General features: G+C 44.8%; 1 protein-coding gene across 4 annotated transcripts in view; it reads left to right on the top strand.

Moving 5' to 3' along the window:
- WWP2 (WW domain containing E3 ubiquitin protein ligase 2) overlaps positions 1-14,425 on the top strand; it is a 158,833-nt gene that overhangs the window by 26,094 nt on the left and 118,314 nt on the right. For all 4 annotated transcript variants that reach the window (XR_014805563.1, XM_021093861.2, XM_021093863.2 and 1 more), the window contains exons 2-4: positions 507-591; positions 7,552-7,699; positions 8,024-8,145. Coding sequence is in view for 3 of the 4 variants with exons in the window: in XM_021093861.2 (XP_020949520.1) it covers positions 522-591; positions 7,552-7,699; positions 8,024-8,145 (340 nt within the window). In the remaining variant the exon portion in view is untranslated. The remainder of the gene's footprint in view (positions 1-506; positions 592-7,551; positions 7,700-8,023; positions 8,146-14,425) is intronic.

The raw sequence follows: 14,425 nt of genomic DNA, 5'->3' as shown, positions 1-14,425 counted from the left end.
GATACTATTTAAAAACAATGTTGAACTGTGACTTTCTTCTGCTTTTTATTCTTTTTGGGCCATCCCATGGCATTTGGGAGGGATCTGATCCCTGGCATATGGAGTTCCAGGATGCGATCGGATCCAAGCCACAGTTATGGTGTATGCTGCAGCTGCGGCAACACCAGATCCTTAACCCACTGTGCTGGGCCGGGGATTGAACCTGCATCCCAGCACTGCAGACACACTGTATTCCAGCACTGCAGGTCCAACCCCCTTGTACCACAGCAGGGACTCCGTGGCTTTCTTTCTGGAGATACTATTTTAGGCTCTCCCTCTTCAAGTCCTATCCAGGTTCAGTAGTCACCCTGAGACAAACACCACTCTGCTGGCAGTAGCTCAGCTGCAGCTGCTTGATTGTTTATATTTTCCAGCTTGTGTCCCTTGAAACTCAGATATTAAAGTTGGGTTCAGTTCCTTAGTCTCTTATCAGATGTCCTCTAAAACCTGCTGTGTTTGTCTTTCAGTGTCCTGGTGATGACATGGCATCTGCCAGCTCCAGCCGGGCAGGGGTGGCCCTGCCTTTTGAGAAATCTCAGCTTATTTTGAAAGGTGAGTGGCACCATGTGACGTGCTTGTCATTTGAGGTCCAGCCCAGTCTTTGGGAAAGAAGTAGAATGATACCAGACCTTGGCCTGGAGAGCCAGATTTTGTGAAATGGCCTGTGAGCATAAGCATTCTCATTGGGTTGCCCTCTTTTAGCTGGAGTTCTTGAAGAGGGAAAAAAAGGAACTTTTGGCAGAAATTGTATAAAATGGTGATAGCTTCATCCCCCAGTGCTCTATCTATGCTGATTCCCTTGGTGATTTCATGTAACCTTATCACTTTAGCTTTTTTTACTTTTTCATTTTTCATTTTTATTTTATATTTTTGTATTTTTTTTAAGGCCGCCCTCTTGGCATATGGAAGTTCCTGGGCTAAGGATTGAATCCGAGCTGTGGCTTCTTAACCTACTGCGCCATGGCAGGAGCTCCATATTTTTTATTGTATTTTATTTTGGGGGCTGCGCCTGTGGCATATAAAGATTCCCAGGCTAGGGATGTAAGCTGAGCCACAGCAGTGACAAATGCCAAATCCTTAACCACCAGGTCACCAGGGAACTCCTATCCTTATCACTCTAAATGCCACTGTTAATAAGATCACTGCCAAATTTGTGTCTCCAGCCTAGCTGTGCCTGTGTGTCTGAACTCCAGGTCTGCGGATCCAGTAAGCCCCCCTGTCATCTCCACTTGAATGTTCAGTGACCATCCAAAATGTAACACTCCTAGAGCTCACCTTCTAATTGTTTTCCCTCAATTTTTTTCCCCACTGTTTTAAGCCAATCAGCCAGTCTGGTTGTGTCTGTCTTCACCCCCACCTCTCACCACGCCCACCATCCTACAAGCTGCCATCATCCTGAGACTGAGGCGGTAGCTCCCTAACCCGGCTCCCTCCCTCTGCCCTTTGCCCAGCTTCCTTCTTTGGATCACACAGCAGCCGGTGATCTTGTTAAAACCTGAGCCAGCTCTTGTCATTCCTCAGCTCGAACACACTGAGGACTCGCTGACTCACTTGATGGACCAAGCTGAAGATCCCATGTGATGGGGCCCCTGCCATTTCTCCTTTCCTGTTCCACGTTTCCTCTGCTCTGGCCCGATGCACGGGTGCACATGGACCGTGCCTGCCAGCCATTGCCTATACCAGGCACACTCCCACCCCTGGGTCTTTGCACGTGCTGTTCCCTCTGAGTGAAATTCTTTCGGCCAAATGATACACCTGGTCTGCTTCCTTTCTTTCTTTCGGTCTTTACCCCAGAGCCACCTCCTCATCGAGGCCTTCCCTGAGCCCCATCCCGCCCCCCTTCCTGGGCTTCCTCATATCTCTCCTCATCACTGCTTTCTGTTTTCCTTCCCAGCCCTTGTCCCAGCCCTGCCTATTTTATTTCGGCGCTGTCTCCTTCAGTAGAACATAAGCCCCAGGAGAGCAGGGATTTTTGTCTGTTCTGGTTACTCTTGATACCCTGATGCCTAGAACGGTGCCTGCCACATAGTGGGTCCTCAGTAAATAGCACGCGAATGAAAGCATGTTGCTGCATAGCTTTAGTGTGAGCAGGAGTCATGGGACCAAGAGGTGTGCGGGGAGGGGCCGGCACTCAGTATCCTGGCTCAGGCCTCTCCACATGGTCCTCTGGAGGCAAAATTCTGTCTTGGGTCAAAATTTAAACATTATTATTTCAAAAATGTAAATGTTATTCATTTTTTAATACACTTAGATACTTTACAATTCATTCCTTTCCTCCAGCCCCTCAATGCTCCTGCTTGGAGGGAGAAACCTGTGTTATCAGTGAGTGCCTATTTCTCCACATCTTTACCAACACAATGTGTTTTCAGACCTTTTTTTTTTTTTGGTTGGGGGTGGAGGAAAGCTGCACCCACAGCATACAGAAATTCCCAGGCCAGAGATCAAACATTTGTCATAGCAGTGAGAACACCAGATCCTCAACTGCTAGGCCACCAGGGAACTCCTTCTTTTTTTTTTTTTTTTTTTTTTTAATCTTTGCCAGTGTGGCTGGTAAAGAAAATTGTGTTCTCAGTCTGGTTTTACTTCGCATTTCTTTAATTATAAGTGATGTTTAGTGTCTTATCATGTGTTTAAGGAAAATTTCTATTTCCTTTTCTGTACGTTGCCTGTGCATATTCTTTGCCTATTTCTTACCGAGATACTGATTTTCTTCATAGTTTTCGTACATTTTAATTATTTTTCTTGGTGTCTCATGGTTGCTCCAGCCCTTTGGAGAAGGGAGAAGATTCAAGTGAACTGGTAATGGTTTTGAACTTGAGACTATAGCCTTTAGTGCCATATCTAATAGATAGCAGGCCTAGGCCAAAACAGAAGCCCGCCCATGGAAACCAGTGATAGCAGAGGTCCCTGTTTTGAGGTTCTTTTATTCAGGAACTCACACTGGCTTCTAAAGGTTTCTCTGCTGCCTTTCTCCAGTGTGTTTTTTTCTTACTAGTGTGGAGAGAGCTAACTTGATCATGCAGGTGCATCTCGTTATATGCACGTGACCTGTAGAGATTCAATGATACCATCCAGGAGAATGGTGAAGGAGAGAGAGAAGGAGGAAAATAACCATTTAAACAGTGTGGGGGATTCTTTCATGCGTTCAGTGGGAGGAAAAGCCGTCAGTGTAGTAGGGGAGCTGTTGCTATGCTGTTCCCTCTCTCTGCCCTGTGCCCCCTCCATAGTGCAGTCCTAGAGTTTTATATAAGCCAACTATTTTATCTGATATTTAACTCAAGGGACACTGAAAACATAGCATAGCACAGCAAAAAACTGGCTCTTTGGAACCTAATGAAAGATAATATGCCACGCTCTATTCTGTGGTCTTCCAAACAGCTTGTTGGGTATAATTTTGGAAATATGTGATTTTTGCCTTATTTGTTGACTTTAAAAGCTAAATCCTATGTGAAGATGTGACTCTGTGTAGAATAAACTGGCATTTATATTTCATGAAATAGTAAATAAATGATAGAGGGAGCGGCTGTACTTTTTTTTGTGCTTTTCAGGGCTTCACCTGTGGCATATGGAGGTTGCCAGGCTAGGGGTCCAATCCAAGCTGTATCTGCCAGCCTACACTGCAGCCGCAGCAACGTAGGATCTGAGCCGAGTCTGCCCCTTACATCACAGCTCACGGCAATGCCGGATCCTTAACCCATGGAGCAAGGCCAGGGATCGAACCTGCGTCCTCATGGATGCTAGTCAGATTTGTTAACCACTGAACCACAACAGCAACACCTGTACTTTTTTTTTTTAGGTATAATAATGGTGTGGTTGGGTGGGAGAGTGTTTTTATTGTCAGGGTTGTTTCTGAAAGTAATGAGGTCTGATCTGTCATGATGTCTACAACTTACTTTCAGATAGTTTTCCAAAAAAGTGTGTGGGTATAGGATGTGAGGGCAATCCGGCTGTGATATCTGTCACCCCATTGATGGCCAGGGTTGATTGGGCTGTTCTGGCTGGCTAGGCGGATGTCCCCTTCCTCCTTCGCCGCTTCAGGTGCGTCCCTCCCGAAGCTGCGCGCTCGGTCGCAGAGGTCAACCATGCCCGATAGAGGAGGACCGTTCTTGGGTCAAGGGTATACGAGTAGCTGTGCTCCCCTGCTAGAACCTCCAAACAAAAAGTGTGTGGGCATACATGTACACACACACACACGGACATAGATGTCATTTAACTGTGTCCCGTGCAATCCAGTAGGATAGCAGGTGTAGCCAGGTAGTATTATCTACAATACAATTACATAGACATCAGAGCTCACATCCTCAGTCTCACCAGCCACATTTCAGGTGCTTCAGAGCCACACGCATTTCGTGGCGATGTGCTGGACAGCGCTGGTGCAGGACATCTTCATTATTGCGCAAGTTCTCTGGGTAAGACTGCAAACAGACACACAGAGAGAGGGAAGAAGCAAATGTGGCAAAATGATAGCAATTGGCGAAGAGCTTGCAATTCTTCATTCTATTCTTTTTTAAAATTTTCATTTTTATTTTTTATTTTGGCCGTGCTGGCAGCCTGTGGAAGTCCCTGGGCCAGGGATCGAACCTGTGCTACAGTAGTGACAATGCTGCCTCCCCAAATTCCAGGCCACTAGGAAACTCCTATGGATTCTATTCTTTGAATTTTTCTGTAAAGTGGAGACTTCATGATAAAAGTACTAACATGTGATCTTAGATTGCGTCCAGAACTAGAACATTTTTTTTTTCTTTTCTCTTTTGCCATAATGAACCTTGATAGGATAGCTGGTGAAATTTGAATAAAGTCTATCAGTTAGGAAATAGCATTAAAGAATGTTAACTATCCCCAATGTTTCTAACTATGGTTGTGTTAGAAAATGTCTTAGTTCTTAGAAAAGACACACTGAAGGATTTAGGAGTAAAGGGGAACTGCATGTACAGCTCAGTCTCAGCGTTTTAGGAAAAAATGTAAATGTTTATGGGAGAGAATCAAGGGAGAGGAGAGTAATACAGCAAATATAGCACAAAGTTAATACTGGATGACTCTGGGTGAAGGGTTTATAGGAATTCTTTGTCTTATTCTTCAACTTTTTAAATATCTCACATTGTCTGTCTGTCTGTCTGTCTCTCTGTCTATCTATCTACCTATCTATGTAAATACTAGAAAATAACCTAGAGGACCAAAAAGGAAACATGATGGCAGAGGTCAAAGAATTGGCCTGGGAGCTGGCCGACCTGGTTGCAGGCTTAGCACTGCCTCTGACTAGCTCTGTGATTTTGGGTATGTTGTCCCACCTCCCTGAATCTTAGTTGGCCCACCTGTTAAATAGAGGGTTTGAACTTGTTGATTTTAAAGAAGCCGTCTAGCTCAAAATGGTAGGTCTCTGTAACTAGTCCCTGTAGTTTATTTACATGTGAGGGTCTGTGTGCAGAGCTTCTTTCCTACCACCAGGGGGCCTCAGTTCACCTCCGTCTCTGTGGGAAGCACTTCATTTCTGGGCCACACCTCCCAGCCACTACACCTTGTTTCCTAGCACCTTCCCTTTTTGCTCCTGAAGCTTCGCCACAGCTGTCATTGTTCTTCCTTGACGTTCTTTTGGGCCTAGAGAAGACCGGTATTGCTAAAAACAATCGGAGGTTGCTTTGCCTTTTGCCAGGTTGCAGACCTTCTAGGACAGTCACCCCTCAGAGGGGTCCGGGAGGGAGAGGTCTGCTTACTCATGATGGGAGATCAGGACCCGGCAGTCTTGTCATCAGGCGCTAGGAGCAGCAGTTATATGCCCTGATTTGGGGCATCGGGTAGAAGCCATCTAGATGTGTTTCGTCCTCATGACCTGGAGTTGCCCCTGCGCTGATGAATGCTACGCCAGGAGCTTGTCTAGCCTCCAGCCCTGGGCGTATGCTTGCCTCATTGGTGCTGAGTCCCTGACTGGCTGGCGCCATGCGAGCATCAAAAATGCTGCCACATGAAGGAAACGAGCAGAAGAGGAAATGCAGATGGTTAACAAGAACATGGAAAAAACACTCAATCTGGCTAGTAATTGAAGAACAGCATTAGAGCAAATAAGCAAAGGCTGTTAGTGACTTACAGTGTGGTGTAGAGTCTGGCCGGGTGCACCCTCTGGTTCGAGGCTCCCTGGCTCTGTAGCCTGGGACAAGGCCCTCGCTTTCCCCAGGCCTGTTTCCTCCTGGCTGAAATGGAGTGTGAATCCTTGTGAGGATTCAGTTAGATCATGTACACGTAGCGTAGTGTCTGTAATAAGTGGCCAGTAGATTTTAGCTGTTATCTTTATACTTTTTTTTTTTTTTAATCTATATAATTTGTGGAGAGTGGAAAACAGTGCTGAGGGCTGTGTGGTGTTTGGTGAGACGGACGTATTCCTCTAGGCTGATGGATGTCTACACGGGGTTACCCTTTTTGGAAAGGAATTAAGCAGTTTTAAGAACTTAAAAAAAAGAGGAGTTCCCATCATGGTGCAGTGGTTAACGAGTCCGACTAGGAACCATGAGGTTGCGGGTTTGATCCCTGCCCTTGCTCAGTGGGTTAACGATCTGGTGTTGCCGTGAGCTGTGGTGTGGGTCGGAGATGCAGCTCGGATCCTGCGTTGCTGTGGCTCTGGTGTAGGCTGGCAGCTACAGCTCTGATTCGACCCCTAGCCTGGGAACCTCCATCTGCTGCGGGAGCCGTCCAAGAAATGGCAAAAAGACAAAAAGACAAAAAAAAAAATGAACTTAAAAAAAAGAAGTTCATATCCATTGGACAAATACTCTGAAATGCATGCAAATACTGTATACATTTGTGGTTTATTTTCCCTGAGCAAAAAGTTGGAAGCAACCTATTGAACAGTGAATGAATAGTTGACAATATTTAGCATATCCTTATAATGGCCTTATGTTGCAGCTTTTCAAAATGGGTTTTGGGGAATTCCTGTCGTGGCGCAGCAGAAATGAATCTGACTAGGAACCCTGAGGTTGCAGGTTGAATCCCTGGCCTTGCTCAGTGGGTTAAGGATCTGTTACTGCCGTGAGCTGTGGTGTAGGCTGCAGACGTGGCTCAGATCTGGTGTTGCTGTGGCTCGAATCAGCTATAGCTCTGATTCGACCCCTAGCCTGGGAACCTCCATATGCCACAGGTGCAGCCCTAAAAGGACAAAAAGACAAAAAAAAAAAAAAAAAAAAAAAAGGGTTTTGGAAGGAGAGGAATTTTTAAAGAATTGGGGACATAAAAGATGAAAGTCTAGAAAGTCTGGACTTAGCAACATCTTAATGATAGTTATCCCAGTGTTTTCAGGTTAGGAGTGATTTTATATACATACATATGTATGTATATATGTGTGTGTGTATATATATATATATATATATATATATATCTCCTCAGATTAAAAAAAAAATCTTGAGAACGAGGAAAAAACATTTCTTTTTAAAAAGAAAACACCGAAAAAGAGGGAAGACAGCTGCCACAGGGGGGCACCTGGGAGCCCTCTGACTCATCCCGGGCTCTTTCTGTCTTTCCCTCCAGTGGTGTCAGCAAAGCCCAAGGTGCATAGTCGTCAACCTCGAATTAACTCGTTTGTGGAAGTGGCAGTGGATGGGCTCCCCAGTGAGACCAAGAAGACCGGGAAGCGAATCGGGAGCTCCGAGCTTCTCTGGAACGAGATCATCATTTTGTAAGAGAAAAACCCCCTTCCCTCCGAACTGCAGCCCCTGCCCCCGGGGCTCCGAGGGGGCTTCCTGGGCCGCCTCGGCCTCTTCCGCCTTTGGTCCCTGAGGCACCTTCTCCTCAGGTGTTTCTCCCTCACTGAGCTCACAGAGCATTCATTGTTAGCTAAGTGGCTACCGGGTCAGCTCTGTGGGGCAAAGGGTATATGTGAGGGTCTTCCTCCTTGGGGTCCCCCCCCCCCCAAGACGTCAGCAGTTTAGCTTATCTGGCTTCTTCTAAGAGGAGTGCCCGAGCTGCTTGCATGTGGTGAGTCAAGTGTTTTGTCTTCCAGGAATGTCACGGCCCAGAGTCATTTAGATTTGAAGGTCTGGAGCTGCCACACGTTGCGAAATGAACTCCTAGGCACCGCCTCTGTCAACCTCTCCAACGTCCTGAAGAACAATGGGGGCAAAAGTATGTATGATGAAGGGGGGGCGATGCGACTCCTGTGTGGGGCTGCGGAAGAGCCGGGGAAGGAGGGCGTGGGTCTCGCGCCTGGCGGGGAACCCCGGTGATGAGTTTCCGGCAGGACCGGGGGTTTGCAGTGACTCTGCTCCACGGGCTTGCGGTCCGTGCAGTTTTCGGAAGGCGGAGAGCTGCCCTCTCCCCTGCCAGGGACCTGAGCCCCTCGGTCCAGGGCCTCCCGTGGGAGGATGCAGCGGTGTGGCCCCGTTGTTCCTTCCTCAGGGACGAACGTTCCCTCCGCCTCTGCCCCCCTCTCCCCGTTCCGGGGGGGTGTGACATGTAGACTCAAACTGTCAAGTGCCTGAGTCGTTCCTTGCCTCGTCTGATCCCTCACAGGGAACAAAGAAGCTTCGTGCGTGGGAGGGCGTGTGCCCGCGTGTCTGTGTGGGATGGTGTGACAAATAGTGCCCTGTGCTTCTCAGGCGCTCGATAAACATTTCCTGGATGTTGGAATGTGCTGGAAGCTCTGTCATGATTACTCAGGGTGCCTCTGCTGCACGGAAAGCTAAAGCCCAACGTCTGTTTATTGCTGTTTGTGGTCAGCGGAGTAACTCGCGCCTGTGGGATCTGGACCCTCCCTCATAAAGCCTCTATTGAGAGCGGTGCCAGATGTGGCGAGCGAAGGCCACGGAAAGAAAGGCGCCTTTTTCTCTCCATGTCTGCTGTCTAGCAAATATTTTCTGACCGTGCATTTAGCTTTGGGCAGACAAGGGGGTGGGCAGCGGCTAGTCCCGGGGAGAGCGGTGCGTGGTTCGGGGGTCTTTGCTTTCTGAGCCAGGCCTTCCTGATGCGCCTCCGGAGTGGTGCTCGAGGCAACCCCCGGCCGTGTCCTTCCTGCCGGGCACACGGCGGGAGCCCACGCAGGGCTCTGGGATTGTTGAAAACCGGACTCCACCTGTGTTCTAATTCCGCAGGGAGCTCCCCGACGCTGTCTTCTGAGTCGGCCTTTATCTTCCCAGACGCTCTCCTGCCTTTTATGATTTAATTCTCAAGGAAGATTATATTTGCTGTGTCACTTGGAAACACACTCGTGGGCATATTCTCACATTCGGATCAGCAGGCGACCCGAGTGTCCTTTTCTTTCTCTCCGTTTTCGTTTGTCCAGTCGGCATACTTTTGCTTTCAAGTACAGGAGTCATGGTGGAAGAGTTGGGAGTTACACAAAAGCACACAGACACACAGAGAAAATAGGAGTTCCCCTTGTGGCTCAGGGAGTTAAGAACCAGATATGGTATCCGTGAGGATGCAGGTTCAGTCCCTGGCCCCGCTCAGTGGGTTAAGGATCTGGCGTTGCCGCAAGCTGCAGCTTCAGTGGCAGATGTGGCTTGGATCCACCGTTGCCGTGGCTGCATCTCTGATTCCATCTCTGATTCCACCCCTAAGCTGGGAGCGTCTGTATGCCACAGGTGTGGCCCTAAAAAGAAAAAGTAAGAAAAAGAAAACAAATTTTTCTTGGAAGCACAGTACCTAATAATAATTACCATGAACATTGTTATATGCCCTTCTGAGCTTTTTTTGCCCCCTGTGTCAGTGTGTGAATATTGAGGACATCCGTGAAACAAAATTGAGGTCATACATGAACATGTTATTTTATAATATGCCTTTTTCTCTTAAAATGTATCAGTAGATCTTTGTTTTAAATGGTGATTTAAAAAAAAAACACATAAAACTTAACCATTTTTAGGAGTTCCTGTCGTGGTGCAGTGGTTAACGAATCCGACTAGGAACCATGAGCTTGCGGGTTCGATCCCTGCCCTTGCTCAGTGGGTTGGGGACCCAGCGTTGTTGTGAGCTGTGGTGTAGGTTGCAGACTAGGCTCAGATCCCGCGTTGCTGTCGTAGGCCGGCGGCTACAGCTCTGATTCAACCCCTAGCCTGGGAACCTCCATATGCCGCAGGAGCAGCCTTAGAAAAGGCAAAAAGACCAAAAAAAAAAAAAAAAAAAAAAATTAACCATTTTAAAATGTACAGTTTGGTGGCTTTAAGTACATTCACAGTAATTCTGTAGTCATCACCACCATCCATTTCCAGAATCATTTTCATTGCCATCTTCTTCATTTTGCTAAACTCAAACTCTGTACCCATTAAGCAGTAATTCTCTCCCTTCCCTCAAACCCCGCCATTCTACTCTCTGTCTCTATGATGCGCTTACTCTAGGTACCTCATGTAAGTGGAATTATACAGTATTTGCCCTTTTTTTTAAATTAAAAAATTGTTTAAATTTATTTTTTTATTTTTGTCTTTTTAGGGCCGTACCCATAGGGCATATGGAAGTTGCCAGGCTAGAGGTCAAATCAGAGCTGCAGCTGCCAGCCTATACCATAGCCACAGCCACGCAGGATCCCAGGCGAGTCTGTGACCTACAGTGCAGCTCACGGCAATGCCAGATCCTTAACCTACCGAGCAAGGTCAAGGATTGAATCTGCATCCTTATGGATACTAGTTGGGTTCGTTATTGCTGAGCCACAAGGGAACCCCAGTATTTGCCCTTGTATGTCTGGCTTCTTTGATGCAGTATGTTTTCCTTAAGGCTTATTTACATGGCATGTATCAGAATCTCCTTTTTAAGGCTGAATAATATGCCTTTGTATAGATAATACCACATTTTGTTGATCTGTTCATCCATGCAAGGACACTTGGGTACTTGGGTTGGTTTTTCCTTTTTTTTTTTTAAGGTTTTGTTTTATTTATTTATTTTTGGCCATGCCTGTGGCACATGGAAGTTTCTGGGCCAGGGATCAAACCTGCTTCACTGCAGTGACCTGAGTTGCTTCAGTGACAATGCCAGATCCTTAACCTGCTGTGCCACAAGGGAACTCCCTACCATTTGCTTATAGTGAGCAGTGCTGTTGTGAACATAGGTGTGCAAATATCTCTTCAAGTCCTCACTTTCAGATCTTTCAGATATATATTCAGAAGTAGAATTGCTGGATTGTGTAGTAATTCTATTTTTAGTTTTTTGAGAAACTGCCATGTTCTTTTCCATAGCTGTTATACCATAAAATACAGCAGCTTAGCTTTAATTCTTCTTCTCAATATCAGTTTTTTATGACTGTCTGGTAGTAATCTATCAGATGGCTGTGTGAAAATTTAAGATTGAGCATTTGGGTAGTTTTCAGTATTTCTCAGTCACAAATAATATTATGATGATAAACTTTTTACTACCCTCTGTACCAGTTGAAAATTTATTTGTGACAAGTTATTGAACACAGACTTGCTGGGTTTAAACTTTTTTTAAGGTTTTTTATCACATATTGCTAGATTACCTTCCGGAAAACTTCCACCAATTTATGCTCCCATCAGCAATAGCTGAAATGACTCTTGCACTTTGGCATTGATTGGATTTATTTGTCTAAAGTACACACACACACATTTGCCTTTTTGATAATTAACATTTTTATTTTTTGGTTTGTTTTTTTGCCTTTTCTAGGGCCACATCCGTGGCATATGGAGGTTCCCAGGCTAGGGGTCTAATCGGAGCTGTAGCCGCCCGCCTACGCCAGAGCCACAGCAACGAAGGATCCGAGCCTTGTCTTTGACCTACACCATAGGTCACGGCAACGCCAGATCCTTAACCCACTGAGCGAGGCCAGGGATCGAACCCGCAACCTCATGGTTCCTAGTCGGATTCGTTAACCACTGAGTCATGACGGGAGCTCCTTGATAATTAACATTATGCCAGATTTGCTTCATCTGTTTCTTTTTGGCTGCACAATAAATTACAGATGTTTCAAACTTTTATCCTAGATTCTTCAGCATTCAGCTCATTAAAAAAGAACTTTTTTGGAGTTCCCTTGTGGTGCAGTGGGTTAAGGAGTCAGTGTTGTCACTGAAGTGGTTAGGGTCACTGCTTTGGTGAGGGTTTGATCCTTGGTCCGGTAATTTCTACATGCAGTGGGCATGGCCAAAAAAGGCTTTATTTGTCTTTTTGCCATTTCTTGGGCCACTCCCGCGGCATATGGAGGTTCCCAGGCTAGGGGTCCAATCGGAGCTGTAGCTGCTGGCCTGTGCCAGAGCCACAGCAACGCAGAATCCGAGCTGCGTTTGCGACCCACACCACAGCTCACGGCAATGCTGGATCATTAACCCACTGAGCAAGGGCAGGGGTCGAACCTGCAACCTCATGGTTTCTAGTCGGATTCGTTAACCACTGCGCCACGACGGGGAACTCCGGCTTTTTTTTTTTTTTAACATAAGCACTGTACAGTTATCACATCTGGCAGTATTTATATGAATTCCTCATTACCACCTAAGACCCAGTTCATATTCGGTTTCATCATTTATCTCAAAGTATTGGTTTTATGGTTGGTTTGCCTAAACCTGGATTTGGGAAAGTTCCCCTCATTCTCTTATTGGTTATGTCTTTGAAGCTGTGATTTACTCAAGGAGACTGAATTTTTAAAAAATTTTCTTTCTTTTTTCTTTTAATTATTTCAAAACTGAATGTTTTAAAAGTGTGTTTATTACTTTATGAATGTCCTTTGCTCATTTTTATACTGAAATGCACATTTTTCTCTTTTGGTTTTGAAAGAGCCCTTTTACATTAAGGCTTTTTGCTTTGTCTTATAATTTGTAAATGTTTTTCCAGGTTTTCATTTGAGTCTTAATTTTGCAGACTCTTTTATTAAAGTATAGTTGATTTACAGTGTTGCGCCAATTTCTGCTCGACAGCAAAGTGACTCAGTCATCCCTTCTTTCTTTATATACATTCTTTCTTTCTGTTATTTTCCATCATGGTCTATCCCAGGAGATTGGATATCGTTCCCTGTGCTATGTAGTAGGACCTCACTGCTTATCCATTCTAAATGGATAGTTGGCATCTACTAACCCCAAACTCCCAGTCCATCCTACTCCCTCCCACCTCCCTCTGGGCAACCACAAGTCTATTCTCTATGTCGGTGTGTTGTAGATTCTTCTTCTTTTTTTAAATATGTGTATAGATATATATACAGATATTTTAAGACTTTTTGTAGTCAAATCTGTCACCTTTTGTAGCTTCAGCCTTTTATGTTTTGAAAGGCTTTACCTTTTTCCAAGATCGGGTAAATGATCACCTCTACTTTCCCCTAGTTCATCGTGATTTTATTTTTTAAATTTAATTCTTCATCCAAATGAATTTATTTTTGTGTATACTGTGAGTAGGGATCTAATTTAATTTTTCCCAAATAGGTAACCAGTTACTTTAGCACTACTTACAGAATAATCCATCTGTGTCCACAGTGATTTGAGTTGTTACCTTAAGCATGTATTAAAAACATGTGCATACTGCCTGTTTGGGGACTTGCTGTTTCATCTGTTTTTTTTTTTGTTTTATTTTTTTAAATTAAAATTTTTTTATTGTAGTTGATTTACAATGTTGTCACTTTCTGCTGTACAGCAAAGTTATTTATTTATTTATTTTTAATGATTTTTATTTTTTTCCATTATAGCTGGTTTATAGTGTTCTGTCAGTTTTCTTCTGTACAGCAAGGTAACCCATTCACACATACATGTATACATTCTTTTTTCTCAAATTATCATGTTCCATCATAAGTGACTAGATATAGTTCCTGGTGCTATACAGCAGGATCTCATTCTTTATCCATTCCAAAGGCAATAGTTTGCATCTATTAACCCTAAATTCCCAGTCCATCCCACTCCCTCCTCCTCTCCCTTGGCAACCACAAGTCTGTTGTCCATGTCCATGATTTTCTTTTCTGTGGAAAGGTTCATTTGTGCTGTGTATTAGATTGCAGATATAAGTGATATCATATGGTATTTGTCTTTCTCTTTCTGACTTACCTCACTTAGTATGAGAGTCTCTGGTTCCATCCAAGTTGCTGCAAATGGTGTTATTTTGTTCTTTTTTTATGGCTGAATAGTATTCCATTGTGTATATATATACCGCATCCTCTTAATCCATTCATATGTTAATGGACTTTTAGATTGTTTCCATGCCTTGGCTATTGTAAATAGTGCTGTATCGAACATACAGGTGCATGTGTCTTTTTCATGGAAAGTTTTATCTGAATATATGCCAAAGAGTGGGATTGCTGGGTCATATGGTGGATATATATATAGTTTTCTAAAGTATCTCATACTGTTTTCCATAGTGGTTTTACCAATTTAGATTCCCACCAACAGTGCAGGAGGGTTCCCTTTTCTCCACATCCTCTCCAGCCTTTGTTATTTGTGGACTTATTAGTGATGGTCTTTCTCACTGGTGTGAGGTGGTACCTCACAGTAGTTTT

This window comes from Sus scrofa, chromosome 6 (assembly GCF_054392235.1).
Source record: "Sus scrofa isolate SSC_HxYL_T2T_F1_AM1 chromosome 6, Sscrofa_HxYL_maternal_Yorkshire_Landrace_v2.0, whole genome shotgun sequence".
Taxonomy (NCBI): Eukaryota; Metazoa; Chordata; class Mammalia; order Artiodactyla; family Suidae; genus Sus; species Sus scrofa.
Note: the sequence above shows the minus strand (reverse complement) of the source record. Positions and strands in the feature narration are given on the sequence as shown.